General features: G+C 39.0%; 2 protein-coding genes across 13 annotated transcripts in view; both read right to left on the bottom strand.

The window, feature by feature from the left end:
* The window catches only part of LOC146505684 (mitogen-activated protein kinase kinase kinase kinase 3-like), a 45,678-nt gene extending 37,412 nt beyond the window's left edge, over positions 1–8,266 (bottom strand). For 7 of the 9 annotated variants that reach the window (XM_085183413.1, XM_085183416.1, XM_085183412.1 and 4 more), the window contains exon 1: positions 8,025–8,266. In XM_085183413.1, coding sequence (XP_085039539.1) covers positions 8,025–8,123 — 99 coding nt within the window. In that variant the 5' untranslated portion in view covers positions 8,124–8,266. The remainder of the gene's footprint in view (positions 1–8,024) is intronic. The other 2 variants (XM_085183420.1, XM_085183421.1) reach the window with 1 other exon arrangement.
* Positions 8,267–8,803: 537 nt separating this feature from the next.
* thumpd2 (THUMP domain containing 2) lies at positions 8,804–16,603 on the bottom strand. Of its 4 annotated transcripts, none has more exons than XM_085183431.1 (11): positions 15,746–16,593; positions 14,588–14,726; positions 13,869–14,459; positions 13,625–13,761; positions 13,146–13,223; positions 12,393–12,445; positions 12,044–12,131; positions 10,961–11,032; positions 10,747–10,861; positions 9,976–10,096; positions 8,804–9,693 (listed from the first exon to the last, which is right to left on the bottom strand). In XM_085183431.1, exons 1-11 carry the CDS (start codon positions 15,854–15,856, stop codon positions 9,333–9,335), a joined length of 1,866 nt encoding a protein of 621 aa, XP_085039557.1. In that variant the 5' UTR covers positions 15,857–16,593; the 3' UTR covers positions 8,804–9,332. The 4 variants fall into 4 exon arrangements, 3 of the variants coding, with proteins under 3 accessions (XP_085039557.1, XP_085039558.1, XP_085039559.1); XR_014877725.1 differs by having other exon boundaries at positions 9,579–9,693; positions 9,976–10,124; positions 15,746–16,602; XM_085183432.1 differs by lacking the exon at positions 15,746–16,593 and having other exon boundaries at positions 8,809–9,693; positions 14,616–15,675.
* Positions 16,604–17,167: the final 564 nt, after the last annotated feature.

Genomic DNA, 17,167 nt, shown 5'->3' with positions numbered 1-17,167 from the left:
TGACTTAAGAGTTTCTGCTTTTAGTTTGCTCATTAACATTAATTACTCAACTTACATCTTAACTCTCCCTTAAGATTGTTACTTGTTTAAAAGACAAACATGATCTTTTCCTCTGCTGGTTAAGCGATGAAGCTTGAACCATTTTAAACATACTGGAAAAACATAAAAAGCTTACATGATTTTTAAACAATTACTCTTGGATTTAACTTTACCAACTTGCTGATTAGTCTGCAAGTTAAGTTTATAAAGATGGTGTTCCATAAGTAACATATTTTGGCTCCATAGCTTGTTTACTCAAAGTTTAGTCCAATTCACGACGTCATTGAGCCATTACAAACACATGGACAGGTGAGGTGAAAGCCAAATGCAGTTGAGTGCGCTTAATTTGTACACCTGTTTTTTAACGAAATACCCACTCACTCAAGTAGAACGCCCATAAGAGCTGAGACTCACAAAAAGAATCACCCAGAACTTCAAGTCCAACATTTAGTGTCATCAACATTTCATCATCAACATTTAGTGTCAGCCTGTGAAGTTGCATACCACGCACCTCACACACCGCTGTAAGACCGACCCACCCAAACGTCTGCATAAATATGTACACTAAGTGTATGCAGCAACAGTGTTAGTGGAGTCATAGAAAAAGTACATTTATTCATAACACAAACGACGATCGTCAAAACAGACATAAAAATTCCTTCCAGGAGTTTGGCATTTAGCCCGAGCCAGGGTTAAGAACTCAATATCATCACATCTTGAAATAGGATTTGATGCTTTTGCTATTACGGTGCCAGGAGTTACTGAACAGCTTCAGCAAAAGCGCTGTACTCTGGCACAAGTATAATCAACAAGATGATCCAAACAACACTGAGAGATCTAAGGCCTTCCTAGTCCTTAGTAAAGAGGGGCCTATAAATTTCTGTGACATATTACTGCTGAAGAGCATAAAATTACCCCCGCTGTATTTAAAACAATTGGTGTAGGTGGCAGTCAGCACAAATAGAACCCAATCCAACCAGACATTTCCGCTAAAGATGAGGCAGAGTCCATTACATCTGAAAACTTGAGCTTTTGCCAGGAATACAATTCTGTATTACTCCTCAAGCCATCAAAAAGACATTTAACCAAGTGTGGTAAAATAGCGCTTTGTGTTTCTTTCTGTGTCATAGTTAAGCAAAGAGACTGGGAGCCACATATTTGGAAGTCCAATGTAATAACTAGCTCTCTTTATTTCCATTGTGGCCTTTCATTAGCTTTGATGTTGCCCTGATTTAATTTAAGCATTTAAAGTGCCAAGTATTTGAAATGACAAAAATAATACAAACCATAAAAGCTGCATCACAAAACATGCAACACAAGAGTGAAATCAAGTAAGAAACAACTTGAAAAAGTAACAGTAGCAGCTCCTTTAATTCAAAAGAGCAAAACCTGCTGAGTGGAAGTTTTCCAGTTCAAATGCAGCAAATATGCTGCTTTACAAGGGAAGGCCCACAGTCTTCCTCACATCACACCATAACGTCTTTTGTGCTCAACTGGAGTCACACCACTCACTGTGTGGATTGTGCAAACCAACAGCTAATCCTGGCAGACTCTTTTTATTACTCATTTAGGATTAAATAAAAATGATCAACTCCAGCCTACAGGATTGTGCATGGACCTGTATTAACCTGGTTAAGCTGAACTTTAAATAACTGGTTACACCCTCGTTCAAGATATTGTGTACCACAGTGGGCTGGTGATTTGTTTACATAGTTAAAATGCTTTGAACGGGAGACTGGCGTGTCAATTTTGACAGTCTATACAGAGCAAGGATTACAAAGTGTTGCACAAGAGCTCTGAATTCATCTGTTAAACAAAGCATTTTAATTTTGCACTCCCTAAAAGAAAGGCAATTATGTCTACACTGGAAATCTTTGATCACACACTAATCCCAGGAATACACTGTCGTCCTGTACCTCGGATGAGGCTGACAGAGCTGATCGCACCCACTGAAGATAATGGTTCTGCCTCCACCTGACAAACTACTGTGCGTTTCTGACGCACCCTAGAATTATCTCTCCATGTTGTAAAGCTAATAACACTTTCTTACACCATTTTTGTCAACTACATATAGGAAAAGATGCTGACAGGAAGATAGAAAATCCAGTCCAATTTCAAAATAAAAGACCCCGTGCCAACTAAATGATCTGACTTAAAGCTGTGCAAGGAAGTGAACAAAACTGTCAGAAACGCAGTGTTTTTTGGATTTAATGTGTTCCCTGCTTGACTGCAGGCGACAAACTTTTAACATTAGCATTTTTCAGCAGGATTAACGCCTACTGACACCTCATGGATGCTTAGCTGCAATGCCACAGTACTCTTGCAACATAATGGCAGTGCTGGCTTGCCACGACAAATTGACTGGTATGTGGATGCCTTCACAGAGCCACATTTGCACCCTTAAAATTTGACATCACTCAGAAACTCGCATATATGCAGAAGCAGAAAGTATCACATCTGTATTATACCTACTGTAACAGGGAACCGAACTACAGTATCTACCACGCTGCATGACAGCACATTCACAGTGTTATTACCAGTTCCTTGCCACTGCACTGCATTATTAATTACTCTGTAAACATGCGCGTTATCGTTACTTCGCAGCATTAGTGGCACAGAGACAAAATCCTGCAGAGTAGATTAACAGAATAGCAACTAAAATTTTCAACGTACTTCACGAACCGTGCATTCCTTGAGAGTATGCACTCTGAAGTCTTTATACTCCACCACAGTGAGCAAACAACTGAAGGAACAAGGACAAAAACAGGATGGTTGTGGACCACCAGCTTCAATTGTGACTCTACAGCCATCTGTGCTTGCGTGACTATGCAGGTGATGATACATTCATCTTATTCTGTGTGTATGTGTTGCACTGGGGCTCACCACTCCACCGTCTTCCTCTGTTAGACTAGTGTGAAACAATAGGACATGAACACACACACATGGAGGAAGTGAAGATTCCTGCATTCCCATACCACAGAGACTCAACTGTGCCACACACACAAGTTCAGGGCAGAGGAACTATTACTGTCACATTTATAACCAATATGGATATCATTCTTTCCATTCTTTCAAAAAAGTAAGTGAATGTGCAAAGAAGGCCACGTAATGCAGCTTCAACTGTGGATGATGGGACGAAAGGCTTGTATTACTTTTATGACCAGCCTGTTCTCATTCCCTGGGAGCCAAATACTGCTTTTTCGTCAAAGCCACTGGTGTGTCGCAGATACACACTCGCCTTTGGTGTCTCCATCTTCACACATCGGATGATGGCAGTAGTGAGACGGGCTCTATCACTCCCAACACATCGTGTATGGATGCCTGTAAAGCAGTGGTCCCCAACCCCCGGGCCGTGGATCGGTCGTTTGGTACCAGGCCACGAGAACTGAGAATTGAGAATTGAGGCTCGGGTGTGAAAATTATGGTTTTTGGGGTTTTTAAATCAGCTTTTATTGTTATTTTTTTATTGTTTTTATCGTTAACTCGGTTTCCCTGGGACATATCCCGTGTGTTATGAATACATCTTATTTTTTTGGTACCGGTACTGGTTTTATTTTGTTGTATTTATCCGCGACACCTTAAAGGCCGGTCCGTGAAAATATTGTGGGACATAAACCAGTCCATGGCGCAAAAAAGGTTGGGGGCCGCTGCTGTAAAGGATCCCTTGATATCACATTTGAATGTTTTGGTTAAGTATCATTTTCTAGTGCACAGAATGAAGAGGCACAAGCTTTCCTGCTTAAATCAAGGGAAGTAAAAACCAGACAAAGCAAAACATAAACCTCAAAAAAGGACTCGAACCACACCGCAGTCTTCTTTCTGACAACTGCGTGACTTCCTCCAGTGCCAGTTTTCCAACATCCTAATGCTGAGTTTCAATTTAAGGCCATTTTAAAACGCAAATTCTCCCCACAATCCATTTAAAAAACTTTCTGCTTTTCTCAGTGTCAATAACCAGTAGGGGTGGGGGGAAAAAATCGATACTGTGTAGTATCGTGATATTTTGTTTGCTAATAATGTATCGATACAGGGACAGCAGAAATTTATATTTTGTTACAAAAAGGTTTTTGTGCTCTGACTTCAGAGCATGTTGATCCTTTTTCTGAGCAAGAATCCTGACATTCCTTCACTGTCTAAATGTGTTTAACTTTTTTTTTGGCAGCAATAAACATGACAGTTTACTTATTTTAATTTAAGACATGTTTTATTTTAATTAAGTTTAAAACTTTTTTATTTAATGTAAAATTATATTTTGTTTTAATTTACTTTCAAATTCTTCAGTTGCTGAAGGGGCTGCATAGTTTTCATAAACTGCATAGTTCAGAATAGCTGTAATTGTACCAGATGATTGTTCAGTTAAGTTGGACTAGACTGTAATACAAACCGTTCAGTTTGTCAACAATAAAACTGAAATGAGAGAAAGACTGAGTGCGAGACTTTGATATTAGATAAAATGAATATTGATAAAGTTTACCTTTATGTACAGAATCTGAATATCGCAAAAAAAAATTTAAAAATTGCAATAATATCGTATCGTGCGTTAAGTATTGTGATAATATCGTATCGTGAGTTGTATGGTGATTCCCACCTCTAATAACCAGACACAAATAACTATGTCGACTCTGGCATATGCAGATGACCATGCTAGTAAACGGACTCAAAATCAGTTTTAAAAAAAGGTAAACAGCTATAATACCATTGCTAACCTCTTACATGAAATCTAATATTTTGCAGATTCTTGTAGTGTTTCGTGAGAACACAACAATTCTCAAATTCTCAAACAACATAAGCCTTCATATGAATACTCGGTCTGTGCTTTGTCTGTTGACGCAAACAGAGCGAGGGCAGGTACAGCAGTAGCACGTCTGGAACAGGTTTCTTTTTATGACTTTAGAGCAACATATTGAGCCGATACTTGCATTTATTGAAGCAGTATAAATGATAAAGTGGAACTTAAAAAGAAGAGTGTAGTCGCTCCACCGCTCGCCCAGAATTAAGTGGCAAATCAATAAAAATGGTAGTGAGAGAAAGCTTGGTTTGTCAATGTCATTTTTTTTCTGCTAGCTTATCTTTGACTCACCCACAAGACTGGCAAACATAAGTGTGTTGCGTGCAGTTTACTGCTATCATGTTCCGGTAATTCTTAACATGAAAGTTGACACTGAATATAACCTTTTGTTTTCAAAAGGCAGTGTAATCCACGAAGGTGAGAAGGAGCTTAATATGTGAATCAGACAAAACTGTCACCTCTTATACAAGAGGAGTAGGAAGGCTGTTTTCCAGTATCAATACGTGGAGGATTTGCGTTCAGGAATACCAAATCTGTGTCTAGTTTCTGTTATTTATTTCTGGGGAAATAATGTGGTGTTAAATGCGGATAAACTGACCACCATTAAATGCTCACTTGTCCCAACTTACTACACAGCCCCAGGGTTGTGCCACAACCCTTATGTCTACCTTACGTCACCTTACTTTGAAGGTAAACATTTTAATCATATGACACGGAGACTTGTAGTTCTACTGACTGTTCACCATTTTAAGGTATTTTCCTCCATCCTTACCTGGGTTTTTGGAGAAACACCTGAACCCATGCAGTGTTGGTGGTGTCACAAAATACGGGTTCCCCTCTTTGTAAAATTTGAGCTACAAATTCACCCTAAAAACTCTCTTTTGTGAGGCTCAGATTTGTGATCTTTTACACAGAAGGCCTGTCTCAACATCAGCCAATGCTCCTCCTCCAGTTTCTAACAGATACACAAAGAGTGGCAGGTCCACAAACAGAGGAGAAAACAAGCTAGCAGAGTTCATGCTTTATTTCCTGCTCAAACATTCCTGTCCAAGCCACACTTTTTCACACAGTGGTAGAACCAAATATAGGCATCGGTGAGGTTTACCATGTGCCTTGGTGCTTAGAAGCACATCCAGAGGTTTCAGGTCTTTCAGTAAATTCCTGCTGGAACAATAAAATAGACATTTAGCTACATAGTGATCATAGTTCCTACAGTATAGCATCCTTATCAACATATTAATCTGCTTCCAGTGAGAAATTACAACTTAACTCATAATTCTGCCATATTTAAGTTGTGTAGTTGTGTGATTTTTGTCCTTTATAACTGTTTTTCAAGTTACTTTGGTGCACATTAATCAGCTATGTGCCGCTTGTTCCAGGCCTGGAAGGAGAATCAAGTCTGAGATGCCAACCTACCTATCTACAACAAGGCAAGATACTGAACTTAAATTAGAAACAAACAAGATTAGGAGCAGCAGAGGGTGGGTGGGTATGAGGGGCACTTGTGAAAACACACACAAAATAAATAAGGATATAATATGCATATGATGGACTATTTAGGATTGAAATTAACAGACTGTGCGTGTTCAAAAAGACTGGAAATATTTAACATCTCTAGTCTTTAGGATTCCTGTAATTACCACAAAGACCCTGGAGGTTAACCAAACATCATCAAGTCCTATTACCGTGTTTAATGAATCTCCAGTCTACAAAAAGCCTCCCTCACACAGCAGTTAAATTCCACAACAGAGTGACTATTACACAAACAAATACATAACTGGGGGTATAGATGGTTAACTTTTGTAACCTTACTGATTTGCTACAGAGGGCAGATCAAACGGGTGAGACTGATAGGATTACTTTTTTATGTCCATGGTTCTTAGTTTTAGAGTTACAGTATCCTGGCCTACATATTCTCATTGGTTTTCATGTACTGCAGTATTATTTGGGGATACTTTGACATATTTTTTTATGTTTTATGTATATTATTTCCCATGATACATGACCAGCTTGTTGTGTTTCTGTTGTGGTACGTGGCTATGACTGCTGTTGTTTTGTGTTACATATAACGAACAATGACACAGTCGTTGAGACTATGATGGAGTTGCACAGCATTCAGGAACTTCCTTACAGTTTGGATTACAGGCTTTGGGTTCCCAGCACTGGGCCTCGGTAAAGTGTGGAGCCCAGTGACTAAGAGGCCAACTGTATTACACAGCCTACATAAAAATGAGCACCACAGTTCTTTAAAAATGACCCGACGAGTGCCTACTGACGTTAAAGTGTGAAAAACAACAATATGAAGTGGTTATTTCACGGTTGTTGTTGTTGTAGCTTGGTCAGATCTGAGCGCTTTAGCCAAAGGAAAGGCAGCTGTCAGTCTCTGTCCGGGATACGCGGACAGGTTTAACATGTTTTGCGAAGCCTCTACGATACTACAAACAGCCAGTAAACTGACAGGTAGTCTCTTTTTTTAGAGTTTGTTCATGTAAGGGTAACAAATCACCGCATGTTCACTACTTGCGACAGTTTTCTCACGTAGCATCAAGACGTCCCAGCTAGCTTCTTGATGCTATCAAGTTAGTAGAGTCCGTTGTCGGACAGCTAAGCTACTGCAGGTCTATTACCGGACAAGCATCAACCACTCCTACTTCTTCTTTAACATTAACTGCTGTTATTCACAACACGATTTAGACCACAGCCACAGTCCAGCGAGTGCAAACAAGCACGTCGACGTAGCGCAATTTGTGCAACAACTCACTTACACGGAGGTAAATATGATCGGTGCTCAACAAACCAAGACTTAACGTTGGATTTACATTAAACGTTAACTAAGTCTTAACCCAGGCATGTTAGCAGCCAGAAAACATTAACATAATGGTAACCCGGATCTCTAAACAAGCATGGACAAAAAGGCCAAGACAATAACAACCATAAACACAAGCGAAGTCAAACAGTTGCTGCGTGTCCGACAATGGAAATATAACATGAGTAGCACAGTAATTACTGTACCAAAAGGCACCAAAATAAAAACCTTCTGGTAACAGCATATTAGAAACAGCTCACTTATGGCTATAGAAACGATTTGTTACTGTTATAACACCACTGTAGGACCGCAAGACTGTGAATACGCTGGTGGTGTTTAACTACTCTGTGTCCGAAAATGGAACTATGTGATTGCGCACTGCAGTTTTACCTTGTACACATCTCCGTATGTGCCGCTTCCTATCCTCTGGATCAGCTCGAAATCCTCCTGTGGATTCCGCCGGGACAGGTCGACACTGGAGTTCATCATTTCCACTGCCGATTACGGCGCCGATCGCGCACGGTTTACGAACCCCAACAATGTACGAAAACAGATATTTAAAGAAAAACATACGGCGTCAGAAAATCCCAGCCTGAATCCAATGTAGCTCCAACATGGCTTCCACTGCGCATTGGGCATGCGCAATGGACATCATGGCGTACCCTCTCCATGGTGTCTGATGGGGGAGACGTGTGTTGTTAAATTTTAATGCATTTGGAAACGGATTTCGTAGCTGAATATGGTAATTAAAATGCAATGAAATTATTACTATTTGTTTACTACTTCACTAGTTGCTTGTATGGATAGATATTAAGAAACAGCAGAAAAAATACAAATTATAATCCAAACCTACACTGATTTCACTATATAATGAAAATAAAGTCAGATTTTGGGATTTACACAGGAAGCTGTAGGGGAAAGGAAATGAATGAAAAACACTAAGCTCTATGGCTGCATTATTTGGCTCCCTTAATGTAAAACTGGGCTAAGCAGGGCTAAACAGTGGCAGATGGCAACTTTATGATTCAGTGAGGGGGTCTGTGATGCAGGAAAAAAACAATCCCATCTTTTCCAGTTACCGTTTTAGAGATATTTCATATTTTTCAGTAGTGTCAGCAAATAATGAAACAGTTAAACACACAATTGATTTAAAAAGTAAACTATTTTCTGCCGTAAAACTCTTTAAAAAAAAACATACAGTCACCATGGAACGGTCCCCCATTAGCAAAACAAAAAGCAGGGGACTATGCCAGTGTTATTAACCTGAAAAGTGTTGAAAAGAAATTCACAATTTATCACAGTTTGATTAAAAAGTAATGCAAAAAAAGGCAGTGTCTGGCAATTTTATGAACATGTTGAGATACTGAGCAACATTTGTGAGTTGCTTTTTAAAGATAACCATAATCAATGAATAAGTGAGCTTGGGAATGAGTGCCACGAGCAGGATTTTAGAAATTAGAGGTCAAGCACTGCTGGAGGATTGGAAAATCAATATTTCTTTACTTTAAGCTTTCAAAAATAATTTCTCAGCTGCTTCCAAAAACACATTTTAAATACATGGAAATCTCATTTACAATTAAAAAATTGTAAGCAAACCAAAACATGTTACAGAGCAGTTAAAACACAGTGGTATTTAAACATGGGCACTTTTTTTTTTTTTTTTACATGTTAGCAACAAAGAAAATCAAACCGAGTGCCTTACAACATAACGTCCCTGAAAACACAACAGTCTGTTTTGACATATTTATGAATAAGTCCATCTATTGCTCCTAAGCTGACTCTGAAAGTTGCTTGATGCTTCAATGAGGACACAGTGAAAGGCAGACTGCGTTGAAGCTTGGTTTCTTGGCTCGGTGAGGATTTGACCCCAGAGTGGATTTGGAAAGTCTGCTTCTTAGAAGGAGATCTGGAAGAAGATGGGCAGTTTTGCATCCCAGTCTGAGGCTTTGTTTCAGGGTTAGATGTTGGTCCAGTATCATATTGTATTAGAAGTTTTTTGAGTAGACAGGACAACTGAGGACTCAGGAGGAGCACCAGGATACCACCAGGACGGAGAACTCTAGACACAAACATTTGTTATAATAGTTGCATCTCTATCTTTCAATGCTTATTCCAATAATGCTATGACATTTTTATCTATGCATTAATTTAGTTTTTCCTATTAAAAAAAACTAACTAAAAAACAGAAAATAAGACAGCTTAGGATGTGCACTGATGTGCAAAGTGACTCCCAAGCTAAAAATCCACAGTGCACACATTCACAGAGAAAACAAGTAATGTTTTCTGTTTCGCCAAATAATTCTAAAAGAAACAATTGAGACCGACAAACATAGGAACAAACCTCTCCATCTCTGTCAGGATGACTGGCAAGTTGGCAGCCATGTCTATTCTGGAGCCAAACTTCCTGCCAAATGGCAGGTCACAGATCACAGCGTCTACAGTGGCACTGGGCACAGGCAGTACTGCACACACAGAGGAGGACAAACAAGCCTAGAGGTAATTTAATATACGACAACAGGCTTCACACTAACCTCCCACTCACTGAGTCCTATCCACAAAATGCAGCCATGCATCCACAGTGAAAATTCATGAGCTAAGATTCAATATTTAACTTCTCGAAGACATGAATTTGTAATATAGTTAAAAAATTAATTTATAGTAATTCAATTTATAATTTAATCCTTTTTAAAAATGTGAAAATGTGAGCTACTTTATGGTGGTCGGTCTTATTGAGATATAATTCTCTGTACTCTAAGATACCATAAAGACTAACCTCATATAAGTAACGCCAGTCAGGTTTGATAAGACTGAACATGTCATATGTGACATTCAAAGAAATGTGCACATAATAATTTTTTCATGTTTATCTATATTTTCACATGTCTGGCTAATTTTCCACATGACTAGATTCTCTCATGCACACAGGGGCATCTGTCGTCCACCTTAAAATCCACTTGTATTGCACTGGATTTACAACTGGTGCGATTTAAAAAGTTAATGTCTGTCCCTCTTTTTAAATGAGAACATTAGTTTAATACAATTAAGTAAGACATGTATTAATAATGTAATATTTAGCTTACTTTACTGCTCTTTTTTTGTGCAGCTGACCTACCCAGAGACGACGCTTTCAGCAGGTTTATTCTGTTTTCCAACTCAGCAAATGCTACGTTCTCACTGGCCTTCTGCAGCTGTGCTTCATCAATATCCACACCCAGGAAACAGGCATCCTGAAAATCCCCAAAACAGGGATTTTTAAACCTCATAAACAAACTTTTCTAAACATTTCTACACTTTAAAGATCAACTGTACATGATTTCTTTTCTGACCTTATGCTCCTGTGCAGCTTCTATTAAGATGGTCCCCACCCCACACATTGGGTCAACCACACGGAAGCCTGGCTAGAAAACAGAACACAGCATACAGCGCATACAGCTGGTTAACCACAAAACGTATGACTGTGACTGGTTCACCACACTGAATGCCAAGTGACAGACAACTAACATACTAAAACCTTTTGCATAGAGGGCTCTTTAAGAGGATCAGATGGGGGGTAGGCTAGCCAAAGTACTCACTTTGTAAAAACACATGCTACAGTAAAAGTTGTTACTTTAGCACATGTAATTAAGTAAATATCAGAAATCTTCCCAGCTCCAAATGGGCAAAACAAACTAAACCATCCATCTGTTTTCTAATGCTTCTCTGGAGCTGGGTCACGGGGGCAGCAGCTTAAGCAGAGAAGTCTTGACCTCTTTCTCCCCAGCCAGCTCATTTGGGGGAATGCTGAGGCATTCCCAGGCCAGCTAAGAGATGTAATCTCTCCAGTAAGTCCTAGGTCTACCCCGGGGCCTCCTCCTGGTAGAACATGCCTGGAATACCTTGCCCAGGAGGCATCCTAGTCAAATTCCAAGCAGCTGTACCTCCCAAATAGTGGAAGTCAGCCACACTCATTTCCACCACTTGTATCTGCATTCTCATTCGTTCAGTGGCTACCCAGAGCTCATGCCCATAGGTGAGGTGTAGATCAACAGGGTAAACTAAAAGCTTCATTTTTGCGCTCGGTGTTTACAATACACAATAGACAGATACAGAAACTACATTACGGCAGATGTAGCTCTACTCCTCTGTCAATCTCCTGCGCCCCTATGTAAAGTCCTCTACCTGGGCCAGAAACCCGTCCCTGAGCCGGAGTGGGAACGCCACCCATTTACGATAAAAACCACAAACAAAACTAGAGGTAAATCATTTTGCTACACAAACATAAATGGAAGAGCTCTGCTTGCATGATGTGATGATGCCTTCTTATTTGTGCACATAATAATATAACTCCGTCATGGTTTCAGAATTCATCAGCATACAAACCATAACCTGCAACAGGCACAGAACAGCTGTGTGTACAGTAGTATATACACCTGTATATGAGCCAGTGAGGCCATGGCCCAGGCTGTTGTAGACCTTAGTCCTGTGGTTTTTATATAGCTCCGGTTAGCAAGAGGCAACCTGAAGGAAAGAAGACTCAACTTATTACTTCTTATTGAATTAATTACAGAAATAATATAAAAGAGACCGGTCCATCTTAAGTCATTTGATTAAACATTTGTGGGTCTTAATGGCAAAAAGCAGTAAGCTAAACTTGTAACAGACAGAGCATATTATAAGCAGTGACAATAAAAGAACTGCATAATGTATAAGAGGTCTGTTGCTGTACTGAGACTTAGATGTATATTACTGTGTTAAATGTAAAACATCATTGTCAATAACCTGGTCAGTGGGATCCCGAGCAGGCAGTAGTCATCACTCAAATGGACATTTATCTACAGAAAAACAACAACAACAATAGATAATATTACAGCTGAAGTGCCAGAAAAGACAGGCAAGACTCTCAAATTCAAATTCAAATTTTATTTGTCACATAAACAGTCATACACAGTACGATATGCAGTGAAATGCTTAGACAACTGCTCGTGACCTAAAGAAAAAAAGAAAAGGCTATGAATAAGATAGGAAATAAATATGAAAATTAAAAAGGGTAAATTTAACTAGGAAGGAATAAAATAAAATAAAATAAAATATAAAAATTAAAGTTAAAAATGAAATAACTGTACAACACAAATTAGAATGAAGGGTAAATTTAACTGGGAAAGAATAAGATAAAATATATAAATTACAGTTGAAAATAAAATAACTGTACAACAAAATACACAATACACAGTATAGAAATATATAAGAATGTATGAAGAAATATAAATATAAATATATATATACACAATAACAGCAGCTGTACAAGTATTAACTGGGAATGAAGAATATAATGTCCAGTGTTGTGCAATCCACATTTGTAAGTGTCTTGTGCAGTGCGAATATGCTTAAAGTGATTCTCACAGTGACTCTCTGCAAAGCAATTAACTACAGACGGACTATTTATATTGCAAACATTTCTATTGTAAGACAAAACTTAACTGAACTTATAATCAGTGCAATCCAACAGATTGTTTTTCAAACACAACTGATTACCTCCAACTGTGGATTCTTCAGGTCAGCCTTCCAGCCCAGCAGTCTGCTCAGACCTGCTCCAATCACTCTGCTCACCTCCTGTTTCACATGAAAGTAGAACATTTTTTTGAACATATCCACTGAATATGAATGTCTGTTTCTATGTGGATCCCAGGGATTGCACTTAGTAATATAGAGAGATTAAAAGTATGTCCTTTTAAACAATTATTGCCGCAACACTCTTTGTCTGGGTAAGTTAAACTGATAAACTATTAGGAGACATGACAACTCGTATCTCTGAACATTTGTATTAAGATAAGTTATTCTTACATAAGTTGTGGTGAGTGTTGTGGCAGCATTAACATGTCGTGTTTTTCTACTTTTTTCTACCTACTTTAAACCCAGGTGCAGTTAATGCTAACCACCATGCTGCCCCTGCACTTCTTTTCTTTTAAACACCTGTAAAAAGAAGCAGAGACACAGACTTTAACATTTCCTACCTGTGCGCCCAAGCATCGTGACAGAGATCCAGAACATTTGCAGCTGATCCTAAAGGAGACCGGGATACAGGAAAGCAGCTCTGGTTTATCCTCACAGGTTGTCAGCAGTGTCTTATTTTTTTCTCCAGTGGTCTTCACTTCATATGGAGATAAACACGAGGAGACATAAATATATAAAGACTTTAACCTCAGAAGTCACTGATGTATAAGCCGTCATAAAAATTAAATGTTGCCATTGCATTACCATTTTCCTGACTTTCTTCAGTGAAATCCTTTGCTATGTCATCCATCTTCCTGCTGCTACTTGCTCCATGGTGCTCCAGCCTGGATGCTGTGTGGTCACAAACTGGTCCTCCCCCATTGACGTATGCTCCATGTGTACAGTCGATAAACTCCTCTAACATCCCCTCTGCTTCTTCCTCTCTCGTCCTTTCTTCCTCACATGCCTTCCCCTTTTCTACAGTCTTCTCAATGCCTGTGTCCCAAGCTGCCACTTTCCTCTCCTTCTCCTCCTCATCATCCCTCTTTCTCTTCTGTGCCATTGTGGATACTCCATTTTGTCCACCACTTCTCTGTTTGTCAATCTCCTCCTTCCTCTCCCCTCCTATACTTGTTCTAAACTCTACAAGGCTCTTCTCCCCCTCTCTGCTCCGTTCGTCACTCCCTCTCATCTCATCCTCCCTCTTCCTTGTCACTCCCAGGGCAGGGCTTGATGTTTTGACGGTGTTTTTGCTGCCTGTCAGCTCCCCCTGCAGTCGACTCCATGTCATTACAGCACTGGTCCACTGATTCCTGTCACCCAACAGTCTGGACTGTAGCACAGAGGCTGCCTTTGCTATAAATATTACAAAAAACACGATACAGAAGTCAGTTCAGACGTGGTATGTAAACACTGACCGGTATTGCTTATGTTTTCGTATTAATTGTATGTATAGGTTCTTGGAGTTAGTTTGAGGCTACTACCTGTGCTGGTGTGGGCAGACAGACTCACCGGCGAGTCTTGTTTCAACAGAAGAAAGAGTCTCTCGGCACCCTTCAGGTTGCTAACTCTGTTGATCTTTGCAGAAGAGCTGAATAACACTTTACCTGGAATTTGACACACCTAAATGCAAAAATCCACATTCAGATTTAAGAGCTCTTCTACATCTTTCATCAAAATGTTCATGTTCATGTCTTATAGTAGATTAACCTTCAGAGAAAGGCCACTTTGGCTTGGTCGTAGTGATCGAACACTGATAACCACTCATGTTGATGGCCAACAGTTTCTCTACACACTGAGACAACAGCTGGCTCAGATCATGTTAACAGTTGTGATCAGAAGTTTGCATACACTCATCATGGGCAGCAATTTGGGACTGTTGATGATTTCTTTGAACTGTTCTTTTTCCATAGAAAAACGTTTGTACAGCATACATCTTTAACGACTTTAAAAAAAGTCTCAAATAAATATATATTAGCCCTTCTAATATTTGATTAAATGTCCCTTAGCACTTTTGCTAGCCAACAAGCTTCTGGCATAATTCTAATTAAATATCTGTCCAGTCTTCTTGTCAGAATTAGTAGAGGTTATTTAAACTGGTTGGTTTCCTGGCATAGTCCTGACTTTTAAAAATACCCCACAAATTTCCATTAGGGTTGAGGTTAGGGCTTTGGGATGGCAATTCTAGAGGCTTAATTCTATCATTCTTTATCCAAAACCAGCTTTGATGTGTGTTTGGGATCACTGTCTGGATGGAACAGCCAACCTTCAACCATCTGTCTGTCGCCAACACTTACTGAAAGAGTGTATGTACATATTTGAGGCTGTACGCGTGCTTTAACATCACGTGACAGCGACAATCACAAAATTACGTAAAGCCTGACTAAAACGTTTAAACAATAAAACTTTGCTGTAAATTTGAATATTTTCTATAACATAAATTAAAAAAAAAAGATTTCGTAATATCAACATTAGAAATTATTTAGGACTTTTTTTCCTTTTCTTTCCACACAAAGAGCGTCCGTATCTTTGTCTCTTAAAGGCTTTTAAATCATGAAGACCCCGAGGTTTTTGTTTGTTTTTTTGTTTGTTTGGGGGGGGGGGGGGTTAGCTGTTAGTTGTTGCGTGTAGCTAACACTCACGTCTTCAGCCGCTAGCTTCGTCTTCACCTCGTTGATTAAAAAAGCCTCCATACCGTTACCGGCCGTGCAGTAGTAACGAACCACATTCCCACCACTTCCCGGTTCATCCATGTTATAAAATGTGTCAAATCTCAACAAGCGACGCTCTCTACCAGTAACAGTCTGCCGACTCTTGTTTGACTATGAAAGCCGCCCTATTGGTGTGTTTGTTTACACCGGAAACGGAACTATGTCATTAATTGTTGCCAGTCGTTTGCCCACCAGCAGGGGTCTCTGTTGCACAGGGAAAAAGTTATAGGTGTGTATTACATTTTTAAAATTAGAATACAAATTAACGCCACAAACTTGAGTTGTCATATATATCTGTGAGTTTATTTGGACAACAGTATGCACATGTGGTCTGTGTATGTACACACATGAAGAATTTGACCTTTGTTCCTTACATTTATTGCATTGTTTCTATGATGGCGGATATGCTACTCAGTGTCTTTTCCTCCCTGATTTTAAATCAGATGTCACTCTCAACATAAATACCAGCTACAACAGCCCAGCTGTTTTAGCTGAGGAAACAAAGATACATTTGCTCATTTTGTGTAAAATATTGTGAAGATGTTAAGTTACATTAGGCAGGCAGCTGCCCACATTACACTGTGACAATCACCAGTTATCTATTTTGAAAGCCTCAGCTAGAAAAAATGCAAAATGGTTTGTAAGGTTGGCCACAGGTCTGTATGTAAACGGGAGTTAGAGGATTGCTTCATATTTTGCTATGTATAACGTTAGTGTTTCTGAAAATCCCCCCAAAAATCTTTATTAACAAAGTAAACTAAAAATAGACATAGACATTATTATATTTTATAGTTTTAAAATTGGATGACAACTGACTTGAACATAATATGAAATAATGTCTTTTTACTATGGCCACAGTAAATCCATTGATAGCTTTACTAATCTGAAAGTTACCTATATTTTTATTTTTGTAGTTTTCCTTTTGTATATAGACAGGCTAAAGCATTGCCGATTCTCTGATGTGAAGCAAGGCAGAAAAATGTACTCATAAAATGAACAGAATCATAAGAATATAACTCTAAGAGCACTGCAAATGTAAGAAAAATATGCTGAAATCAAATGGTATATTATTTGAAACCTATATGAGACATTGGCACATCCATTTTTTCCAAATTTTTAAATGTATTTTTTTCCTAATTGTCCAAATTAGTCTGTGATTGGCCTTAGTGCCCCACAAATCAAATTTATATACAACTAAATATGACTCGCAAATATGATTTAAATGGATCATTCCTCACTTGATGATGAAACATCCACTTACATATTTGCCGAGTCCTGAATTTGATGCCAGTGAACCCATCAGCGGTTGGTTTTAAAAAAGCCCCAAAATCCCCTATGAGCAAGCACTTGGCA

Source organism: Neolamprologus multifasciatus, chromosome 13, assembly GCF_963576455.1.
Source record: "Neolamprologus multifasciatus chromosome 13, fNeoMul1.2, whole genome shotgun sequence".
NCBI lineage: Eukaryota > Metazoa > Chordata > Actinopteri > Cichliformes > Cichlidae > Neolamprologus > Neolamprologus multifasciatus.
Note: the sequence above shows the minus strand (reverse complement) of the source record. Positions and strands in the feature narration are given on the sequence as shown.

Coding starts and splice junctions, on each gene's coding strand:
- thumpd2 (XM_085183431.1), bottom strand. CDS start 15,856: ATGGATGAACCGGGAAGTGGTGGGAATGTGGTTCGTTACTACTGCACG. Junction 13,224..13,624: donor CACGATGCTTGGGCGCACAG/GTAGGAAATGTT, acceptor CATGTGAAACAG/GAGGTGAGCAGAGTGATTGG. Junction 10,862..10,960: donor AAGCTGCACAGGAGCATAAG/GTCAGAAAAGAA, acceptor GGGGATTTTCAG/GATGCCTGTTTCCTGGGTGT.